Raw genomic sequence first — 23,969 nt, 5'->3', positions numbered from 1 at the left:
TATTATGGCACCTGAGACAGATATACGTGCCTGCTGTAGCATCAAAGGTCAGTCCAGAAGTGCCAGATCCCATCGCCACGGATGGCCGAACGTGGGATGGAGGCAGGATACCGAAAGTGGAATTTCGTAGGGAGGTCTGTGTCTGATGTGTCAGAGACTAGGAAAAATGGGGTTTCGGGGCCTTTGTCCTTAGCAAATTGCACAATGATGTTTTAATAGTCTTAACAGGTGTCTGCACATTTATTAGCCGCTGCGCTTTGGAGCTTTTCGTACTACTTTTTCAAATAGTAACAGAAACTGGGAAACCAGCTGGATTTTTTTAAAGGGATGGATAATTTTATGATGTCTCTGACTTCACATGCAAAGATCAAAGGCAGCAAATCCCTTTCTTCAGGCTGCCAGCTGTCCGCTCTGGGGCTGGGAAGACATTTTTCCCTTCTGCATCGTATCGGCCAGGTGTATTTTCATTGCTTCCCTTTTCTCTGAAGCATCAAATAGGAGCGGATATCAGAGACAGGCAATGAGACTTGATGGACCATCAGTTTGTTCTGCCGTGACATATCCTGAGCCATATTGTGTCCTTGTGTACGTTGGCAGAGCTCTGGTGAAGTCAGTATGTAGCTTTAAAAAAAAATACACATTAGTTATTGTCAGCAGCCCTTCAACCTGCTATCCATCATCTGCTGGCCACTTGATTGCAGGCATCACAGATGAGCTGGGGTTTGAAGGATTCGAGGAAAAGATTGTTAAGGTATGGAAATGGAGCTTTCTGTGGCTCCCCATCTCCGTGGCTTTCCATCACGCTCGAGTTAAGCAGAAATAAGGGCAAATGTAATTCAGAAAAAGATTTTCGCTGTCATTTTAGAGCAGACCATTGCCCACCTCCTCTAGTGCTTCTAACAGGAGCCCCAGTTTGATGCTGTAAATACACCAAAGCACGTTACTCTGTGCAACGGGTGGAAAGGATTGAGAAAAAGAGATGCTAACAACCAGGAAAATCCCCAGGGTGGGAGCAGGGTGGGAGCTTCCCCATATTCATCACTCTGCGTTTGCAACCACCTGCAGCAACAGAGAAAAATCCCAGTCCCTCTGATGGCTGCTGCCAGCAGGTTTCTCTGCGACTCCTACGCCATCTCCCCAGATCCGTGCCATTTCCAAGGTGCATAGCACAATGTGTATTCATTCACAGAAACCCTGTGCTTTAAGCAGGCACTCAGAGCACATTTGTAAAGAGCCTGGGAATTTATCCGGCCTCTTGCTGTTGCAGGTGCAGTCTAAGAAAACACCAGCAAACAGCAAAGCGGATTTGAGACGACGCAATTATCCCTTTGTATTTCTCCTCCCTTAGGGCCCCCCGTTTGTTCACAGCTCTGCCAGATGCAGGTTGGCACCAGCCCGGCGTTGGCTTCTCCTCCTCCAGTACCGTGTGGGCATGACCTGAGGACAGTAGTCGCTGAGATCCTGCTCCTTGGATTTAAATCTGCTTCCTTAAAGGAAATCTGTTGGCGCATTCAGATCGTTAACCATTTCTTTTGTTACAAATAACCATGGAGTTTTAGATTACTTAATGTCTGTTACAGTATTTTCCTGTAAAAAAAAACCCCATATAGAATTATATAGGAGCAGACACTAAAGAGTACAAATAGATGTTTTTACTCTTGGAATTGCCCTAAATTGAACTTGCTTGTGATGGCCACCTCAAGGACATTTTCCAAGAGGATGGGGGCATGAAAGCGAGGACCCACTTGTCAAAGCTTCTCCCACACCAACACAACTCCCCGCTGTTCAGGCCAGCGTGGTGTGAACTTTCTGTCTCGGTGTGCTGAGCCTGAGTTACGCTTCGAATGCAAGGGATATTTCACCCAGGCTGTGATTTGGCCGTGTTTCCCTGACAGATGAAATTCAGAAGAAACCAACCAACCTCCTGTCCCCATTGAGTGGTGTGGATGAAACCCAAGAATTACAAAAGTAGGAGTTTTGCTATCGACTTTGCTGGACACAGCACTTTCCGCTATAGGTTTGAGAGAAATTACTTAATTACAGTTTTTTGCAGAACCCTAATAGGTAATTTGAATGCACAGAATTTCTCCTTCGATGGAGGGATGATGGTTGGGCACGTTGCCTACAGCCCTACCAGGCAGGTGAACAGAAAAGAAAAAAGTTGCAGTAGTGTGAAATGCTTGGGAACGGGCACGGCCTTGGCTTGCTAATTATTGTTTAGTGTCCCCTGGCTCACTCCTTCTGCCCGTTATAACTGTTATTAGGTCTTTATGGTACGGAGAAGGAGTTCTTATTTCAGCATCAGTATGGAAGTGCTGCTGAACCGGCGTGTGTGAAGTTGGAGAACCTGGTGAAAAGGCACCTGGCTACTTTACTGGGATGATGTAGGTCAGATGTGTTAATGAAGGGTCCTTTGTATTCACCTCTCAATGTGGGACAATGACGTGTCAAGAGGAGGCTGTGTTTAAGGCAGATATAACCACCCATTTCTTAAAATTATTGTTGTTTTCTACTCGCTTGAACATTGGAAGGAATATAAGGGTATGCAAAGTGTTCCATAACGTCGGGGTTGTTGCATTGTAACATATCTCTCTTCTGTCTCACAGAGTTCATTGCTTCCACTACTTGATCCCGCTGGCTAAACAAGGGAACTACGCCATCGTCGCCAACGTGGAGAGTATGGACTACGACCCTCTCGTTGTCCGGCTCAACAAGGACATCAGTGCTATCGAGGAAGCCATGAGCGCCAGCCTCCAGCAGCACAAGTTCCAGTACATCTTTGAAGGTCAGACATTTACCATAAGAGCTTGGTTATTACAAAATGATTTTTCATTCTCATCCCAAAGCTCAACAGTATTCCTTTTGGGGGTAAGGCAGACTGTTGCCACCTACAGCAGATTGATAAGTGAGACCCGTGCAAACCCAGGGCACTCAAAAACCTTGTCGCCTCCATACCATTTCTGAGCTTATCTGGCCGAATAGGAGAAACAGGCCCACGCTGAGTAGGAAAGCAGTAGGCTGACGTACATCCAGGACAGTTCTTCCTCGGGAAGCCGTAGGGCATGTGTATATATTACAAGCACAGCTCTATTACGGCGCAGTTCCTATCCGAAGTGTAGCCATTCCATTTCTAAAATTAAATTTAGAGAACATTAGCTCTTCTGATGTCTCATCTGTCGTGATTACCTTGGAGAATATAAATCATGTCTTGGTTCATCTCCCCTGTATTTATTTGTGGCGCTGACGCACAGTTCTCTTGCCTGTGCGCCAGGATACGTGTCCTTTTATGTGATGGTTGTTCAAAGTCAGGAGAAGGTGGGGACTGGAGATGTACCCATTGCCCAATATAATATGTCAGCAGGGATGAAGGCTTTGCAAGCCTGGCTAGCCTTATTTTGGCCACTGCTTACTGGTCCTAGAGAAGGCTTTCAGCATCTGTGTACTTCTCCCCTGTACCCACATAGCTACTGATGGAGCTACAACGGATTTAATCCGTTGTTTTCTGAGCTGTGTGAATCCGTGGCAAACTGAGGGATCACCAGCCCATTGTAGAGCTCCTCTTACAGCTCAGGTCTACCGTGTCTGTTCGAGGAGACAGTGAAATGGCTCCAGACAGAGCTACGGGGACTGTCGCATCTTGCTAAGCCGTAAGGTTGAAATTCATACACATGGTCTTCATGAAATGTGGGCACCTCTTAAGCCCAGTTTTGGATTTACATACGTGCTGGTTGCCTGTACATGAACATGTTTTCTTAATTCAGACTTCTAATCGATGTCTGGTCTTGTACAGACCTGTGTACTGAGTGAATTAGGCTGGGGTTTTTTTTCTATTTGGAATGCATCGTGAATGGATACATCGTTTTGGGGGTGGCTGTGACTTTTAGCAGCTGGCCGTGTTCTTCAGCAGCAGAGGAAAAATGGAGACATCATTCAGACACAAGAAACTGTTCAGGACTGATCAGAGAGAGGTTGCGCATCAAGTGCATTGAAATGCAGATCATTTCTGCTCTTGTGGACTGTGAGTTTACCAGGCAAAAACACCACCCGTGATAACAGATTAAAATCCTGTCATCTTGTAGGAGCAGTAGTGGTCCGTTGCTCTGCCCAGACAGAGAGGGACTGAAAGGGACATTATGCAAAGCCTGATTATAAATCTGGAAGTGCCCTGGAAATACAAATGGCTAAGATAATGTAACTTGTTGAAGATCTCCCTGCTCATTGCAGGGGGGTTCGACTATATGACCTTTAAAGGTCCCTTCCAGCCCAAACTATTGTATGATTCTATGAACTTTGAGTTTTTGTAGTGTTTGGGGGCATTTGTGTATTTTTACTGAAGAAGGAAACCTTGAGGAAAGTCCTCCTAAAATGCATAAGGAAGATACTGAGGGCTGTTTCCATGTACAGTCCAGTGTATCTCCTGTTCCAGTCCACATGTACCACTCAACAGTGCTGATTCATGGGTTTGATGATGAATTATTGTCACTAAATGTCTTCCTCCTGTGATTTTATTGTTTGTTTCCCCCTTCACCCTGGCAGGTTTGGGCCACCTTATTTCCTGCATTCTTATCAACGGCGCCCACTACTTCAAGCGCATCAGTGAATCTGGCATCAAGAAAATGTGTAGGAACATCTTCATCCTCCAGCAAAACCTGACGAACATCACCATGTCACGTGAGGCTGACCTGGACTTTGCAAGGTGAGCAGGGCGCCCCATGTTGTGTCTGTTACTATTTTGATGTCCACATGTACAGAGGTAGCTCCTTCCGAAAGTTTCACCACTCGTGCGTGCAACTGCATGGATATCAAGTTAAACCCGTAGAAGTGTTAATCATAATATTCACTTTCCTCCTTGTTGAGCAACATTCAGGGAAACATGGATCGCTTGGGCTCAGCATGAGCTCAAAGTGGAGGTTCTACCAAAACGCCTGTGCTTGGGGCTTGGGGCTTGTGCCTGTGCTTGGGGCTTCCTCTTGGTGTGGTTCTCCTAAGACCAAAACACAGGCAAGAAAAAGCTTCTAGGTATAGATCTTGGGTGGAACTTAAACTGGATGAATCTGGGGCCTGGATTCATGCCCAGATAAGTAATACTTTGGTTTGTTGAAGGCTTAAACTTTTATCAACTCCCAGGAACAGTGTGTGGGAACCTGAGGGATGCCACATGCTGTCTCCCTTCAAGTTCTGTTGATCTTAAAATAGTAGTAAGAGCAAAATAAAAACAAAACTGGACATGATCGGTCCCCTGCAAGTTTCTCACCAATCTTGTTGCTTTATTCACTAAAGGGGGATCATTTGAGGAATAGGCAAACGCTACACGGTGCGTGCTTCGCACGTGGACGTAGGGTGCTGACTACCAGTAGCTGTATTGGCTGATCCTCTGTGGCAGCATCAGGTTCAGCAACAGGCAGCTGAGCCCAAGAAATAGGCAAAGGAAGAGTCTGGAACTTGCAAATTAAGGCATGTAGATCAAACGACAGAGTTTTGCATGAGACTCGGATATGACCCACCACAAACACTGGAAATAGTTGGTGTCATCATTTGGCCATCACTCTTGGAGACTGAATTACGAGAGCAGCGTGACTCCCTCAGATGAGGGAGAGTAGGTATGACTGAGTGCCTCATTTACTTGGGCTCTCATATGGGGAATGATCTCATTATTGAATTAATTTCTTCATAATAACATTGACATGGAGAAGTTATGAATGCTGAGGCCTGGAGGAGGGGGAGAGAGAAAGATCCATTACTAACTCTCCAAGGAATAGAGTTCCCAAATTCAATCTTTCCTTTTTTAAATTATTTTTTTCCCCTGATCTGTTGAAATGTTAAATAAATTAGCCCAGTTTTTTGGCAGGCAGAACAGAGCTTGAGCATGTGCTGACAGCAACTGGCACCGAAATAATGAAATGCTGACCAAGCGCGGCTGGGGGCTGGCACGGCATGGCTGGCCGTCTTCTGGAGAGGTCTTTGCGGTAAGGGTTGAATAGCTGTGGAGCTCTGACTCATCATACTGCATAATCTGACGTGGAGTTTGAAGAGAAGGGCAAGGAAGGAACATGTTCACCCGTCCCGATCTTGCTTGATGGGTGATATGCCAGACCAGCAGTTTTCACAACATCAAACCCATACCGGCCTTCTTCATGTATGAGTTACGTGACAAACAGATTTTCTCCTGCACCATCGGAGCTGCTGGGTACCATCATCAACAGCTGTGAAGCTCAGAAGAGATACCTGAGCTTTCTGCACAGCAGCATCAGCTGCTTTGTGGTACCTGTGATGCAGATTTCTTCCCATAATATAAATTCAACAACATTTCTTTTTAGCTTTCATGACTGCATCGCTTCCCTCTTTCTTTTGGGGCAGATTTCTGTGATCTAGAGAGTATGTTTTATTCTTTTGTTCTTCAGATGACTCCTGAATGCTTATTATCCAGATTCTCCTTTTACATAAACAGGGTGTCTCGTGCATCCAAACCCTGCCCTGCTCACCTGAATTTACGATTACCCGAGCAAGTTCCCATGTTACCCCAGGGACCGCAGTTACCAAGGTCTATTCAAACTATAAAATAAACATAACAGCTCACCCCCAGAAAGCATAAAATAACATCAACGAAGGATAAAAGTGATTTGTACTTCTGTGATATAGCTCATATAGGAATCTGTAAATGCTTTGCGCAGAAGCTAACTATCAGTTTTGCCTTTTTCAAGACGAGAAACGGAGAGCAAGTGGTTATTTCATGTACGGGAGCAGTGGCAGAGCTGACGGAGGAATACTCACTCACCTGCTCTTCCTTCCCTCCTGCACCTCCTGGTAACTGGGGTAAATTCCCTCCCTGCTTCACTTCTCCAGGGAACTGGCTGATCCTTACTGAATGGGGGAGAAGGTTTCGGAAGTGGGTCTAACCCAGCTTGGGACTCACTGCCCCGTCTCTGGTCTTTGTATTTGCTGTTGTGCAAGATAATGCAACATTTACCCCGATTTCTTTAAGGAACTTGATTAGAAGTCATGGGTTCCTTTGATCGGGGAAAGACCTAATAGGTTTGTTAGTGTTTTTTTCACACACACAGAAAAATAGATTTTCTCAGGCAGTTGTGGAGCTCTTTGCCCTCCAGGCTGGATCTAAGCCTCACCTGAAGCCAACTGGCTTATGCTTCCCCCGGACACAGTCAGTTCACTGCCCCTGTTGCTCCCTTGCCCTCGTGATGTTTCTTTGTCCGTGAGAGTGTGACACTCAGGGTTCAAGAAGCAATTAGCCACAATTAACGATCAATACCTCGCGCTTCATACAATCACTCTTCATACGTTAACTTTTCATTCTGGAACAGGTCCTGTGTGGTCCTTTTCTGAAAGTGAATGCATTTAAAGTCTGATGTGCTGAAGTTTATAGGAAAGACTGGACCATTTGAGAAAGGGCCAAAAGACTTTCAAGGTTTTCCTGGGTGTCATGCTTTTGATTTTGGGTTTGATCTTGGGTTTATTTTTCGCTTTTGTTACATTCTTCAAGGCTTTTCATGGGCCCCAAAGAGCACTGGGCATCCCTCTTCTTCTCTTAGTCAGTGCCTTAGGCAGTAGAAACCCTGGTTGGGGAAGCCAAAGGGGGAAGATATTTCTCCTCTGAAGCCAAAATCACGTAGAGGACTCACAGCAAAACCTTAACCCATGTAACACTTGCTGGTTCTGGTGAGACTCTTACTGTTTAAACCACATTTTTCAACAGGTCCGTAACCTGCAGGTGACAACAGCAAGATTTGCTACTTTGGGAGTAATACTGTGGCAGGGGGAAAAATTGTTTCAAACGAGGTTTGCTTTGAGATTCTCAGTTCAAGGTAGAGCAGGGTAGGGAAACTCTCTGCAGAGCATCACGAAGCAGAGCCAGAGCACGTTTCCATTGAAAAAAAATAAATTGCCATGTTCCGCGAGCTCTAGCGAGGAGTTTCTCCACTGACAGGAGAAAGGGTAAAATAGGCTGGTTCTGACTGCTGAGGTGTCACAAAAGGATTTGTAGCATTTGCTAAATTTCCTGCAAATATTAATAGGTTTTTCCCTTATATGTGTGTTCGGTATCTAGGCCAGCAGAAATGCAGTCAGTCGTTAGGGCATCCGCTACTATATTAAAGAAAAAGCAGTATTTTCTTCCTGTGTATTATACCTAGGCATATACCGCAAAGGCTGGGACTGAGTGTGAGTTCCAAATACCTCCAAATTTTGGAAGTTTCAGACCCAGAATTAGATTTATGGCATTAGAGGTATAAAATTCAGCTTCAAATTTGGATTCCGGTTCAGATCTTTTCCCTTGTGCCTTCTTTCCTACTCCCCTCTATCCCCACCAAAAATTATACTTGCATGTTTATGCAGAGATTTCATCAGAGGTAGTCACAAAGGGCTAGGTTTCTGCTTCAGACTTATCCTTAAATAAAATATCATTCAACTCTTAGATGTTCATTTTTCATTTTAAAAAAAAAACTTTCTCAGACATACAGCAGTGATAAAATTGCCCTCTTCTTGAAAGTTAATTGAGGTGGTTGCAAGGGGAAGGGAGAGACCAGTGATGAAATGTGAACATTTCATACAACACAGTGTCATTTTGACCTCTGAGATAAAGGTTTCTGAGTGGTGCTGCTCATCGTTCCTGGGTCTGAAAGCGTCCTTCATCCCTTAAATGGTTTGCAGCATAGAAAACCAGACGTGTCTGTACACCTAAGAGTTAGATCGGAGGTTTCCCTGCTGCTACCATTCAAGTTAGAGTTTGCGATGGCCATCCATCCCGCAGGGAACAGGAATCTCTTTTCCGGCTGCTGAAGATGTTACCAGGGCCCGTGGGCTCTGACCACGTCTTTCTAGTCGATGTGGCACCTACATCGTCACTGCCACCAGATCCCAGCCACTCTGGAGAAAGTGAGGAAGCATGGGGAGAAGCCATCAGCATGCCAGACAGTTGTTCACCAGTTGGCCATGAATAAGCCCTTGACGTGTATTTCAGACACCTGTGATCAAATCTATCGGCATACAAGGGCTGCTTGAACTTTTACCATTCACAAAAGAGAATGACCTTTGCTTCCGCTCCCTGGCAAAATACAGCTGCAGCTGCTGCTCTGACCTTGTTCCTCTGTGTCTATGCTCTCCTGGTGACACCCGTGAGGCTACAATGGACATGTATACTTGCTTGTATTCTTATATTCTTGGGGCAAACGGCTTTCCTCCACCCATACAGCCCCCGGCGGAGACTCAGGAGAGAATGGCACCAGTCCTCATACTGGTTTCAAAGTAAGTGAGAACTGCCAAGGCATTTGTAGGAAGCAGTTACAATTAATACCAGTTACCCAAAATGGGTCCTGGAAACACACCCTTCACCCAAAACCCGTCTTCATTTAGGTGGGGAGGGTAAGACAGTACAGATGGAGGAGGATGCAGCTAGAGCTTGAGCTTGCTTTCAAAGGAAGCTTCAAACCAGTGTCAAACTGCTGCATCATCGGTTGGGTTGGATACCAAGGTCAAGGTGCTGAGATGTCTGCACGGGGCCACACAGTGTGATGGGAAGAGACTAGTGTGGGTCTGGGAAGCAGCGGATCTGCCTCTGCTCTGACACTAATAAGCACTCTCTTTTTGCTTGTAAGTTTGAGTGAATCACAGCAGCAGAGTGGATACAGACCCTCCGGGTTTAGGACTAGCTCAGTCGGTGACAAGAGGCAGAGATGGCCTTGTGCTACAATTTCCCAGTGCAAACAGGTCCGTTGCTTTCAGCACAAACATCCATGGAGGTGGCAGGGTCGTCCCGTCCGCTCCGGTTCTTGCATGGGGAGAACTGGAAAACGCTACCGGGAACAATCTCCGAACTGCAGCCGCAGGATTTCAGAGGGTCCTCTATTTCAGAGTGCAGGTCTGGTTCGGATGCTCAGCATTCAGGGCTCCTCTCCAGCTACGAGTGGCAGGCAGGGGATTTTTTTGTTTGATTATACAGGGGCAGGAGAGATTTGTGCCCCTTGCCTAACGCGCAAGGCTCTCCCAGACAGGAGGAATAAGCAATAACTTGCTGCCATCTACTGGGTGCTGCAGAGGGAAGGGGAAGCCAGCGTGCATTAGAGATTCCTCAGACATCCCGGTGCTCTGAAAGAAGTCCTTTTCATTGCCAAATGTTATTTCTCTTTCTGATTTCATTCTTGATAGATACAGAAACAGCAGGCTGCGTTTACTGCCTGGGTGCCCAGGTTGCCTGAGGATGTAGCTGGTCGAGGGAAGCCTCCTTCAAGAGCCATTCTTGATGCTTGACTTGTGTGTGTTGAACACAGGTCCAACAGATCCTGACCTGGATGAGCTTTGGTCAGTGGCAGGCTGCTGTTCTGCTCTCAGGTGCCTCTGCAGTGCTCCTGTGATGCTCCTCTGCTGCCCGTCCTCACTTGTGGTTCAGAACTGGATGAGAAGGGCATCTCAGATGTTCTCCCTTGGGGCTGCACTCAAGCCAGGAGAAAATTTGGGGTGTTTAAGATCATTCAGTTTGAGTAAAACCCACCTTAGTTGGGTAGACAGCTTGGGTACCAGGCATTGTAACTCCTATGTCCTCCACAGCACTTAGGGTATTGAAAAGCAAATGGAGCAGACCACTAGAAAGGATACCGCAGGTAGTAGCTTTCTACTGCAGGTAGAACTGAGCTTGAGCCGGGGTTGAGTATGCTGCAGATCTGTTCTTTCTTCCCTCCCTGTTGCTGGAGCAATTGGAAACACAATAGTCCTGCTACTTCAGAGTTTCCTTGCCCGAAAGCCACGTCTTTCTACCCCTGCGTTAGGAGCAGCCTGCCTGTGGGGGCTGATGTTCCCAGAAAGCTGCTGGGATGATGCCGTGGTGCATTCAGTATCACGGGGCTCAGCTGCAGAGAAAAGGGGGCAGACTGCAACAAGTCATGCCCACGGCTCATTTTCCGTGCAATATTAATCACTGAGTACAGGATAATATGTGGACCCAGACACGAGGGGCGTGGGCACAAGGGAAAGAGTAAAATAGCTGAGACCTAGCTGTGGTCCAGGAGCGGCTGTCGCATGAAGTCTTGGGTCACAGAATCACGGAATCGTATAGGTTGGAAAAGTCCTTTAAGATCATCGAGTCCAACCATAAACCTAACACTACCAAGTCCACCACTACACCATGTCCCTAAGCACCTCATCCAAACGTCCTTTAAATACCTCCAGGGATGGTGACTCCACCACTTCCCCGGGCAGCCTGTTCCAATGCTGGACAACCCTTTCAGTGAAGTAAAATTTCCTAATATCCAGTCTAAACCTCCCCTGGTGCAACTTGAGGCCATTTCCTCTTGTCCTATCACTTGTTACCTGGGAGAAGAGACCGACCCCACCTCTCTACAGCCTCCTTTCAGGCAGTTGTAGAGAGCGATGAGGTCTCCCCTCAGCCTCCTTTTCTCCAGGCTGAACAACCCCAGGTCCCTCAGCCGCTCCCCATCAGCCTTGTGCTCCAGACCCTTCCCCAGCTTCGTTGCCCTTCTCTGGACATGCAAAGGGGTCCCTGTTGGGTCCCTGTTGACCTCACTCATTACCTCTCCCGCAGGTCAGGTGGGAGGATTTTAGGTTCCCAGGTGCAATGGAGCCACTTCCATCATGAAGTAGCTATAACATCTCCCAGATGTTTGGTCTCTATTGTTGGGTATCAAGATTGGGGGTGACATTTCAACACGTACGCATGGCAGGGACAGCAGGTGGCTGCCACATATGTATCCTGTAGGGTCTTGTCAGGGCTAGACAACCCTACAGATTGAACACCTTCCTTGCGCAGTCAGCTATCAGTGGGGTTTTCTGGTACCCTGTGCAGACGTGCTGGTCACTGACCCATCTCCTCTTGACTCGGTGTTGGTGGGAAAAACTCTTACTTGTTCATAAACACTGTAAATGTGTTAGTCTGGAGGAATTCCCCTCTCCGTACTTTATAGCCCAAGGTGCTCGGTGCTGTGAAAGGTAAAAGTCACCGATGCTTTGCAGTATGGATCCTAGGAAGACCCTTCCCTATAGAGGAGCCAGAAGCAGAACAGGGTCTGGAAGAAAAGCTTCTCTTTGCTGACAGCGTGGGAAAGACATGTTATCTCCATCATGATGCTGGACTCATGTTGTGTATCTGTGGAGCATGCCCTCATTTTGTTTTTGCTGCTTTTAATTAACAAAGCTGCTTTAGTTTTCAATTAAGGACTTGGTTACAACAAAATCCTTATTTTCTTTTTCTTTCTTTTCTCTCTTGTTTTCCCCCCCCTGTAGTTTCCACTGAGCTTTGATCTCAGTGCAGGTTTAATTAGCTGTAATTAGTGGTTTCACTGCATTAACCAAAAATCCCAACCACAGAGGATTAAAAAACACCCCTCAGCTTGATGCCCCCCCCTCCCCTTCCTCCTTTTGCTTCCCCCATGTGCTTTGGGGGGGTCAGAGACTGTGTCCCTGTACGGTCCTTCACCAGATGGGTGCTGCTGGGTGATGCCCCGTGCATCCCAAACAGCTGCCCTGTTACGGACTCATTAAAACTACGCTGGAACAAATCACCCATCCGTGTAGTTTAATTTCCAGTTAAATCTGCAGCTGCTATGAGTTTTAGTAGGACACCAATTTATGCCTTCACAACATTTCATAGAGCGCTTCTTGGGGTTTCTGACTGCTCTCCACATCACAGTACATTTACAGCAAGGTGCCTGCTCGAGTCTTCCCAAACTTTCAGCTTCTGCGGTCCTGCACGAGCTTCTGGAAGCCATGGCATGGCCATGTCCTTTGCTGGAGCTGCCCAGCTCCTCAGCACAGAAACGAGAAGAGTTTTTGGAAGATGTGACTCTGATCTGGGGAAACCCAAATCACTGGTCTGCTCTCCTCCGTGGAGGTGCAGAGGGGAATACCACGTAGCTGGCCGCACAGTTCATCTGGTTGGTCACAACAGAGAAGGAAGAAACCAAAGAGCTTGTTGAGCTGGTGAAGTAAGAGCAGTGCTGAGAATCAGGTCTCCTGTCAACATATCCACTCGACATTTCTTAAACATCAGCATACCCCACACCGAGCCCCACCAACCACTCGTGTTGGAAAAGGTCTCGGTTCCTCTGACCAGCTCAGAAGCTGTATGGATATGTATGGAGACCACAGTGGAAAATGCAGTATTCCCAGATATAGCTCACCCTTGATGCTGAAGACTGGAGAACTCAGATGGGTCCCAGTGGGTCAAGCGTTTCTACTTACCACGTCTGTGCCAAAATTGGCTGTTTTCAGTCTCATGCGTGCACCCAGTCTCCTTGCAGCGCCGGGAACCAAAAGACTCTCCTTGTCTCTTCCTCAGTTCTCCAGGTTAAGAGGTTGGTGAAATTCAGATCTAAGCCTTAGGTCCATGAGTGTTTTAGAGAGGAGTTTGGCCAGTCTTTGAATCACGGGCCCGTGGTGCTAAGATGTACAGGAAAGGCAACACCCCTGTCTTGAAGCTTCAGAATGGTTCTCAGGTCATCTTGCCAAAGCAAGGAGGACCCATGCTCTGAATGCCATGTTCCTCCAGGACCCAGAAGCCATCTCATGCCATCCCAGTTTTGTCATTTTGGGAAGGGAAGCCTTCGCAAGGCCAGGAATTGCACTCTTCTTGCTGAGCCATGACCATCCCCTCCAGGTATTTCTTCTTTGCCACAAAAACAGACTTCTTTGTGGAGTCCGATGTGTCCTGGCACATTTGGAGACGGGGTCTTTATGCTATCTCCAGGTGATGTCTCTCTCCTGAAGTCTGAAGGCTTAAAATTCCTTTTAATTCACTGTCAGTGACTGCAGATGGTAAATTTATTCCCAGGATAATCTGTATGAGGGCTGTGCTCTGGCCAGTCTTCTGTCACCTGGGTCCTTTCAGCCCTATCCCCTTCTGCAGGGTCAATACACCCCAAGTAGATCCGTTAAATCAGCTGCTGGAAGGACTTTGTTTCTCCCATCTTCGGGCATCCTGCTGGACGTCAGACGTGAGTAGATCCAAACGTCCCTGGTTTGCGCAGGTCTGAAATACTCCCTTGGAACAGCGCTTGGCGCTTTATCTGCCTCATCTAGAAAACTACCCCCAAAACATACCGTATTTTATTTGCTATGCGAGATGCGTCGTCAGTACACAACAGAAGATCAGCGGCTCTTTACAGCACACCGCCGTATAGGAGGAAAGCAGCGTCCAGCTCTGAAGGCTCGGTGAGAATTTGCCTGCATATACCCCGCGATGCCGACACCTCGGCAAATGCCACCTTCCTCTTCCCGTTCTCTGCACAGCGGCCCTGATGCAACGCAGTAAATTAGAGCGGGGAAATGATCCGGCTTGGGGGGAGGGGCTACGTTTTGGGGTTTGCGTCGGCTTTTTCTCTTTTTTTTGGCGGGATCAGCTCCCCGGTCTGGTTCACAACGGGCCTTGCAAACAGCTGTGCTGGCACAACTGAAGGAGAGGGAACAAACAAGGAAATGAGCTGTAAGGCTCTGAAATGATAACGTTCCTGAAAATGGAACTTTATCTTGAATTAGGATAAGACATCAGGGGCGACGAAGGAATTGCTCAAAGTAGGAGCAGAGAGGAGGCAGGAGGAGTGAACAAGTCCTTACGCAGAAGTCGCTGCTCTTCCCTCACCGTCTTTGGGCCGTTTGGCCTCACTCCAGCCTAAGGATGGGCAACTTTTGTTCTCAGGTTTGCCGAGTAGCAGATTTCTTATTCATTGCGTGTGTCTGGGAAATGCCTTGCCTGCTGCTGATTCTCCACATTAGGAAAAAACTCCAAAATGCCCTAATGGTGATATACCAGATGTTCGGAAGCAAAGAGCCTGGCTCTTGGGGGATGACATTTCTCGTGTTTGTCCTTAAGTAATTTTCACGTAATGAGAGCACTTGAGCACATGAAGATGGAAAGAAAGTGGCTGAACCACCGGGTAATGACAGCACGTCACTCCCCTTCCTTAGGTAACTGCATGGATTATACGTTCCTCAAGGAGGGGATTTTGCTGGCTTTGTAATTAAAACACACACCAGGCGTTTCGCAGACGCGTGGGCCGTGGCAACCCAAAGAACACGCACTCAAGTCCAACAAAGTATTTAAGCCTGAGTTTAACTTTCAGATATATGTGCTGACCCGTTGAACCGATGAATACTTGCTCTATAACTAGAGGTCCGCCACAGTCACGTCTGCATCAGAGCTGGTTGCTCTCGGTTCCCTTTACAGCAAGTAGCGAGAAATGAGCATGATTAGAGTGCGATTTTCTGAATTGGTTTAAATTTTCTTTGAAATGAGATGAAGGGCCTCCTAGGAGTGCCCGTTGCTTTCTCACGAGGATCGGGGAGCAGAGGTGACCTGCTCTGGTGGAATTATCCACGGCAGACGTCTATCGCTAGGCAAGACGAGCCCCTCCTCGGCTGCCTCGGTCAGGAGGTGACTTCGCAGGTGGGCAGATCAATCCGCAAGCGCCCTCGATAGGTTTTTACACCCAGTAGCAGCCCCGTGTTAACTGGATTAGGGGGCTGAATTCATTTGGCAGTTCCTACATCCCTAATGTCCGAACACGCTGCGATGTGTGAAATCACGTAGCATCCACTCTTCATCGGTATTGCTCCATACAGTGTGGAGGAAGCATCTTAAAATATCAGTTGGTACTGGAACGCGCCGGTCCTGCCCAGGCTTTCCACTGTTGACTCAACGGTTTTATTTTGATCAGCCGTTTCAGTTTTTCCCAGAGGCGCTTTTAATCTTCACACTGTAACCTTTAAAGATATAGGTTTTAGTGGCCTCTGTAATGATTTTCATTGCCTGAATGTAGATGTCTGAGTTGCTCTGAGTAAAGAGATTAATTCAATTTTCCTAAACTGGAAATGGACTGAAAAACTGCGAGGCTTCATTGACTTTCTTTGCTTGGTTCTCGGTGTGTTAGTGAAACAATCAATGGAGGTGAAATTCTCAGCCAGCAGAAACCAGCGTCCACATTTCCAGGGACACAAGCTCAGGAAGATGTGGATAAACATTTTTAAGAAGTGTTTTTGGCTCCTAGACTTGGCCAGAGCACGTCCCTACTCTTCATTAACCACATCAGGATATATTCTCCTGGAAATGAATTACAAACAAATTCCTCATTTATCCCTGAGGTGACAGTCTTTTGCTGATATGTGCTTTCTTGAGACTAATAAGTTTTGAATGTCGGTGGGGAAAAAAAATCAAAGTAATTACTTTGTGTTCCCAAGCTCCTTATTTGTGTAGGTGCATGTGTGTTTATCTCTCTCTCTGTCATGCTGCATTGCTAATGGTAATTAAAGTGAAGGGATTTTTCTTGTTAGAAGTTTTTCTTCTTAATTTCTACCTTTAGTGACTTTGGCCTCCGTGACGATACTTAGCCCCACTGACCAGTTACTTGTAGAACTGCAGTTGCTTTAATATAAGGTCTAAGTTTAAGAAACTCTGGCTGTCCAGCTGGAATTGGATCATTTTTTTTATCCAGGTCTGCAGTACGTAGGGTGGGTGTTGGTTTTCTTTGCAGACCAGGTTTTGAAAGCACGTCCTGTGGGTGTGAGTCCTGGTACTCGCTATCATCTTGATGGTGGTTCTTGCAAATCACAGAGTACTCATCAACATTTGCTTTATTTGACTACACAGAATTTGATATGTGGGTAACCATAGCAAAAATGCGGAGCAAAACCAAGTTGTACGTTGTCAGCAATGGTGTGGTGTGTGCTCATCACGTGCTCGTGGCTCCCTGGTAAACCAGCGTAGGACACGTTGTCTATGGCTCAATGGGTGGGCCAAGGAGTTCTGCCGGGTTTCCGGCCTTGGATGACCATCACACCCAGGGGGGCTTCAGTCTCTCCCTGCACTTCATTTTTTGCATGAGACATGAAATATCTGGGCTGGAAAGAGGCCACAGGGCTTTCCCACCGGCTCCCCAGGCTGCACAGTCTGCAGACCAGGTCTCAGTCTGGATCAGGAGACCAAAATCGCAGCCCCACCACGGTGTCAAGGAACTGCCTAGGTTTATGTAGGCTTTCTCATACCATAGAAGTACAAAGATGAATGTGAAAGCTCATTTCCAGGTCCACGTAAAGCATAAAACACACGTGATACACCACTGGCTTTAGACGTGAAGGGGCTAAGCAGGCTTTTGTGTGCATAGAGAGCAGCTTTATTTGTTTGCTTGCTTTAAAAATGCCACAGGAACATTTTAGCAATTCTCTTCTCTCAGTCAAGTCCAAGGACCTTCTCCTCCTGCCTTCACTTGGTCCCTTGCACTTCCACAGCTTCAGGCTATGGAAATCACATCAAGCGTCACACAAGGAGTTGGGCTGCAACCACGACTGCCCTGGAGACACTGAGGCAGCAACATGCAGGGATGGAAATGGTGATCTGAGCAGACTCATTAAAGGTGGGGTGAAAATACGCCTTTTACAGCATCCCTCCTGAAACGGGCATTGTATTTATTGTGTTGGGCACTGCTGGGCACAGCAGGTTGAAATCTGAAAGACCTGCATGGTGCTGGTTGGAGACACAGAAGCTGGGGTGTGAAGGCAGGCAGGCCATGGAAGGTGAATGGTTGGTAGTAACAATCTTACTAAAAGGTTGCAACCTTGAAATGGATCCTAAATGTCATGGCAGACCCCCGGTCTCTTAAGCGACCTGAGAGAGATCGAGAATAGGGAAGAGCATTCTGCGCTTCACGATTGCAAGGGGCAAAAGTTGACTTCTCACAAGCAGAGTAGTGCCAAAATGGAAAGCGATGTCCTCACCCATCCCCTGTTAAGGGTCACAGCCTTCTCCATGCCCTCAGTGCCGCAGCACATCTCACTGGTATCTCCTGGTGAAATTCATTGCCTCCTGACTCCCACGTTGGTGGTGAACGGCTGTCTTTCAGTCGGTGCGGCTGTCAGCTCTGTGCATGCAGCCGGTGGAGCGGCTCGACTCTCCCGCAGAGCAAACGCATGCTCTGGTTTTTAATTCCAAAACCAAGCAGAATGGCCAAAAAGGAGGGGTGGGCATGTAAAGCTTGGCCTGCAGCTCTCCCTCCAGGAATTCAGTGGGCCGGCAAAGATCAGGAGAGTTGCTGGCAGAGATTTCTGTGGTAGAAAGAGCCCGGAGGAGGGATGGAGAGGGACCGTTTACCCTAGAACCTGTGTACCATGCAGAGCTCAAGGAGAGGAGCGTTGGAGGTTCTCAACACCCTCATGGGAGGCCACGAGCATGCTTTTGAACCCATGGATGTGCAATAACACCTCTAGCTGGATTTCTGTATGTATTTAAATTTCAATTCAGTCTTTAATTTTTTTTTGCAATCATTACTGTTTTGCAAGTGATCACTGTCCAGGGAGAAGCGAGGGAGAAGAGGGAACTCAGTTGGTTTTGCTTTTAGTTTTAAGGGTTTGGGTTTTTTTCCTCTACAGTAGCAAAGAGTGGCACCTCCCAGCACAAGGAATGGGCTTCAGTGGATCGTCTGCTCTCTTTGGAGCAAGATCCTCCATGCTCACCTGTGAGCCATAAGAGCTGGCTGGTGTTATGGGGAAGCTTTGCAAGGGGAGGTGGAAGGGATGGGAGGAGGATGGACATTTAAACGCTGTTTAATTTGCCAACCAGATGGGGATGTAACAAGCAAATCTCCAATTACGTCTTATAGTTCCTAAGGGGTCACATAACATCATGGCGATAGTTCTGGTTTGAGGTGTCTCTGTCTTCTAGCCTTGGACTGCCTTGATTGACACTGTTCAAACAAGGTCAAAATTTAGCCCCAGGCTCCAGACTGAGCCTGAACAAACATCCAGAGTCATCCCACGGGAACAGATACCCCTGTGAGTGTATGTGAATGTGAACTCCGTGTCTGAGCTCTCACATAACCTGCTTGGAGCTGCTATTTGATCTAGAAATTGCTTTCTGCTCCCATGCTTGAAGGTGGGCTCTGCCTGTACTGAGCTCCTGTGCTGAAGGCATGGTAGCCTGCCGGGAGCTTCTGCTTAAATGCACAGCAAACAGAGCTGTTAGAGGAAGGACAGATTTTTTAAGAAGGGAAGTTGGTGTGACACAAAAAAAAATTGCAAAGAAAGGGGGAACCATCAGTGTGTGAAGAACAACCATCCCCGGCGTTTGTCTGCAGCTGAAATAAAGGTAAGTATTGGATTGTCAGCTTGAAATGCATCTCTATTGCCTAGCTCCAGCCTGCAAATGGAAGCAATTAGGAAAATGTCCTGCCTTTTTCACAGTAGGCTGCATCTTTCTAGCACAAGCCCCACGGATAGAAAGACACATGCAAGTCCTTAAGTAGCAGATTGGTTTACCCTGTCAGTCAGATCTCATTAGAAACTGCAATGCTTCATACCCAGTAATCTGCTAGGAAATAACAGATATCGGTGCTGTGCGATACGTTTTTAAGAGTCATTGCTCATCACTTTTCCATGCGCTAAAGTCGGATCTTTCGCAGAGGTCTCTCTCTTAATTAGATTGAGCCGGGGAGCGGAGCATTTCAACCTACTGATGCAATGGCACCCGGGAATCAGAAATGTTTCACTTGGAAGGCGTAAGCGCAGGCAGGGCATGGCTGGTAGGGTGTACAACACTAGTGCTAGGACCCAAACGGGACAGGTGAGGACGTGGCTGGTTGTGGGAATGGTGCTTTCAAGGTCACAGTTGAGGACAGGGGAGAGGAGCAGGGGGTAGCAGTGACCTGGGGCCAGTTCCTCCTAGCATATAGGAGGGAAGAGGGAAAATGAGCAAAGGACAAAAATAGCACAACTGAGAGGACCGACAGGGTCAAGCCATGACAGCGTTAGGGCAGAGCAAAATACCTCGACAGTAGGGTCCAGGGCGGGTATAGCCCAGGAACCATACAGCAGAGCCGGCCAATTTTCCAGCTCCTTTAAGTCATGTATGGAAATCTCTCCATAAGCAGCAGCCCCAAGATGTGTAGCACCTACCCATGGAGGTAAGAGCACTTCTTAGGGTGTCTCTGGCTCAGCAAGTCCCCAGTAGCTGGGATGGTGATCTAAAGAAACATCACTGACCTGCTTCTCTCTGGGCAGGTGCTGTTGGCCACAGTCAGAGGTGGGACACCAGGACATGGACTTTTGGTGGGCCATGGTGTGGCCTGGTACAACCATTCTTGCGTTGCATGGCAGCTCCCTGGGTGCTCGTCTTCCACTGCAGGGAGGAGCAGACCCCAGGATCCCTGTAGCCAGCAGCCTTGTGCCAACACGTTCCAACAAACACACTCATCACATGCGCAAGCACACGTGCTCACCGTGCCACGTGCTCCAGGCTTGGCGGCGATGCTCAACTGGCTTCAGGACTGAACACAGCTCAAGGGCCTTAGGTTGGCTGTACTCTCCATGGTGCCAGCTCAGCGTGGCCTTTGCCTCAGGGCTAGTCCATCTCCAAGAAGCAGATTGGCATCCTAAAGTGGCTGAACTGCTTCTACTACTGGAAAGTTGGCTTGAGTAGCTCTCTGACCCTACCTGGAGCAGGCTCTGTTCCCAAATTTACCAGGGACTTGCTAAGGACGTGATTCACTTCCCTAAATATAGTGCCATTTGAAAGACTCTTGGATAGCGTAGGTATGTGAGCAGGGCTGGCCGGTGTGACACAGGGGTTACCGGAGACCCAAACCCCATCTGAAATGGCTGCACTAGACACCTGTGTTTAGGCAGATTGAGATACATTCTTCCATTTCCCTCTACAGTTACTCTCTAACCAGCAAGATCCTTAACTCATTCACTTTTGGTCTGTTTTGGAGTTTTTGGCCAGCTCAAGGCTAGTAGTGAGTCCTTCTGTTGCCAAGCCACATGTCCTTATCGGTGTCCCTAAAGGAGGATTTCCATCAGCTGCATTGTGCAACCAGTAGTTTCATTCCACCTGATGAATGAAGGATGTGCAGGTCCTTCTAAGTGATGGATCATTCTTGGCCAATGGGATCTGTAGAACTCAGAAGTGTTGCATGGTATCATCAGGATTTCTTTTCCTGTGTCACATGCTGCATCTGAGTCGGCCAAAGGAAGTTCAAAGATTATCGTTCCACGTTCCAAATGCTGAGAGCTGGGGCCGATGTGAAGGTCTTCGTTAACTGGGGCACCTGGGAACCTTCCTTTCTCACTGGTGCCAAAGCATTCATGATTCGGGCAGTAATTTGCCCTCGTGCTAGGGAATATTCTCACCTCCGGCTGATTTCCTATGGATTTCCACACTGCCTTCCTCTAGAGCAGGGGACTACTGATCGGTACCCGAAGGAGCCACAGCCCCACACAAAGAGGAGACCACCAAAGAGCCCATCTCCTGGCTCTGGGATCTAACCAAATTCTTGCAGGCTCCATAGAGCCAGTTGCTTCTCATGGGGACAAGTTGCCATTCAGCAGTTTCTGACGCATGGAGGAGCAGCTCCACATCATCTTTTTTTTTCCCCTTTCTTTCCTCCTCAAGCTGATGCAGTAGCATCCTATTTTTGGTATTCAGTCACGCCAGTGTTTTTCACCATGAGCTTTCCCAGAAAAGGTGTGGTCCATCTGAGTTGGATTTTGGATACTAAGGTGTGGTTGTCATAATTACCCTCCGACTTCCATCCTTGAATGAAATGAAAATGCTGTCCCAAAAGGGAAGCTGTGATTTTTTGCAGCTAAATCAGTAAAAAACTGAGTAAACTGAGAGATGATTCTTCAGCTGCAGAAGGCGACTGGCTCCAGGGCACAAAAGCACACAGTCTGAATGGGGAATGCAGATCAGGCAATTCCTGTCTATCCAAGGCAGATCCTCTGGTGAGGCTGACATTAAAAATTCTGACTCAAATGCAGGAAACATGGAGTTAAGGAGGTGAATTATTGATGGAGCGCAAGTATTACCATATCTGACAGATGGAGACTGTCTGAGAACATTTTGCAGAGTGGCATCTGCACCGTGCCTGATTGGCATCCCTGAACTTTCGCACATCAGATGTAGAATATCAACACACAAACTCTGATGTAGCAATTAAATCTGTCCCGTAATGAACCTGGGCTTCGTAGCCAAGAGGAATCCATACGCTCAGGTAAAGACCGAAAAACTCGATTCTTGTATTTTAAGAAGATAGTAAAATAATTACATCCAGACCACTGCGTTTGAATATGCACATATGATGTCAACACATACAGATACGTATCACTTTCAGGAAATGGTCTGCAGCGTGTAATCTCTTACTGGGATTTTATTGAAGGCTGGAAAGCTTGCCTTGTATTTTACAATTTGTATTCCAGATCTGAGATCAAATAATATAGAAAAGATATAAAATTCAGATGACATCCCACATCGCCTAAGTGCATTAACATCTAAAGCTGAAGTCAGTCTCTCAAGTGCACGCAGAAGTCATATATCAGATAGGTATTCCACACTGTCATGTGTGCAAAAACAAAGAGGAGAAGAAAAGAGGTGCAAATAATAGCAAGTTTTATGCTTTCATGAAGAACAGCTTGTATTATGAAGAAGCAATATGTAAAATATGTCTTTTTTAATAAGATTCAGTGCCTTTGTATTCCAGGTTGTTTTCTTAAGCCCAACGCAACTTGGTAAATGATTGTAATTTTTTGCCATCTGTTAACCGTTTGGTGCGCTGTGTGAAATTCATTCTTCCTTCACTTGTAGCATGCAAATGTGCAGATTCTAAGAATCATCAGGAAAATGTGCTTTTCGCCCCTGGAGGGGGTTCAAAGGTGGATACCAGCGGGGAAGCTGACGCTGGGAGGTTACTCAGTGAGCATCAGCGTTACCGGGTGGTAGCCATCCCATTGCACACACAAAGGACTTCGCTCTGACCCCTTAATCTCAACGGACCTTCATTTTCTCAACTGGAAAGCAGCCTTCTGAGAAAACGGAGAGGTTCTGCACATGATGCCTCTAAAGTGTTTTGAGATGTACAAATGGGAATTGAAAGAGGAGGTTAATAAATGAATATAAAAAACTACAGGTTCAGTTCTCACAGCAGGGTTCTTGTTGATAGTCTGGAGGTTTGGTACAGTCAGAGGGTGCGTTTCTGGAATGAGATAAAACAGCAGTTCAGAGCAATTTCTCTGCTTTTGATGGCTATGAAGTACTCCATCGGTTTAGAAGCAGTGCTGGGATTCTCTTCTCACTCTGTAGGGACCAACTTTGTTTCCAAGGAGCCACTGCCGCACTGCAGTGGAGTCCGTCTGGGATTCGCAGCCGGTACGTAAGGAGTGGTGAGCAAAGGGATGCGTCTCCAAGGTGCTCCATCAGTAAGACACCCAGACCTGGCTTTTCCATGCAGTGGAGAATGGAGATAGAAGCCACATCTATGGCTGTGAGTCTCATCCTGCACTGATAATATTTTCATTTTAAATGCTAAGGGTTTGTGCTGTCTGGCAAAAAATATTGTAGTGCAGATCTGTTGGCTCAAAAAGTTGAGATCATTGGAGCTAAAATTTCACCAAGAATGGCCAGAAGAGGCCACAGTTGTACTGCACACAGCAGTGTCAGTTCTTGCTCTGGCTTAGGTGAAGGTTCTTTCAGGAGTGGTATTTTCCAAAAGGAGCAATTAAAAGTGGCCTTCTTGCTTTGCTTACTACAACAATACCTTAGAGAGGCAATGGCTTCCCTCTGTAAATACGTCTTTTGCCCTAAGTACGTTAGAGAGGAGAAAGCAATTTCAACCAAAAAATATTGTTGCAAGAGCAAATGAGTAGCAGCTGGCCATAAATACCTCCAGCCTGCAAATCTGAAGGTTTCTAAGCATCAGGAGAAGTATTGAGAACTGGCATATTAGGTGTGATGAAATGTTCATCTGGCCAGTGGCCAACAGAGAATGCATGGAGGAGCGTTGAAGCTCTTAAGCATTAACTCCTTCATCCAGGAGACCCATAGTTCTATGTTGACGTCCCCTGCTTTCGGCCATCTAACAGTTTGGCATTGAATCCATCCTGGCTGCCTGGTTTCTTTATAATAAACAACCTCCACAGGGCACTTCAACCCACTATAACTATCTATTTTAGTGTGGGATGAATTGACTTCG

The 23,969-nt window shown here is 47.0% G+C and overlaps 1 protein-coding gene across 1 annotated transcript in view; it reads left to right on the top strand.

Moving 5' to 3' along the window:
* The window catches only part of EXOC4 (exocyst complex component 4), a 558,486-nt gene that overhangs the window by 378,369 nt on the left and 156,148 nt on the right, over positions 1–23,969 (top strand). Inside the window, exons 16-17 of the mRNA XM_075515833.1 lie at positions 2,607–2,785; positions 4,537–4,696. Coding sequence (XP_075371948.1) covers positions 2,607–2,785; positions 4,537–4,696 — 339 coding nt within the window. The remainder of the gene's footprint in view (positions 1–2,606; positions 2,786–4,536; positions 4,697–23,969) is intronic.

Source organism: Mycteria americana, chromosome 1 (assembly GCF_035582795.1).
Source record: "Mycteria americana isolate JAX WOST 10 ecotype Jacksonville Zoo and Gardens chromosome 1, USCA_MyAme_1.0, whole genome shotgun sequence".
In the NCBI taxonomy this organism is placed as follows: Eukaryota; Metazoa; Chordata; class Aves; order Ciconiiformes; family Ciconiidae; genus Mycteria; species Mycteria americana.
This window is presented reverse-complemented; position numbering and strand designations above follow the sequence as displayed.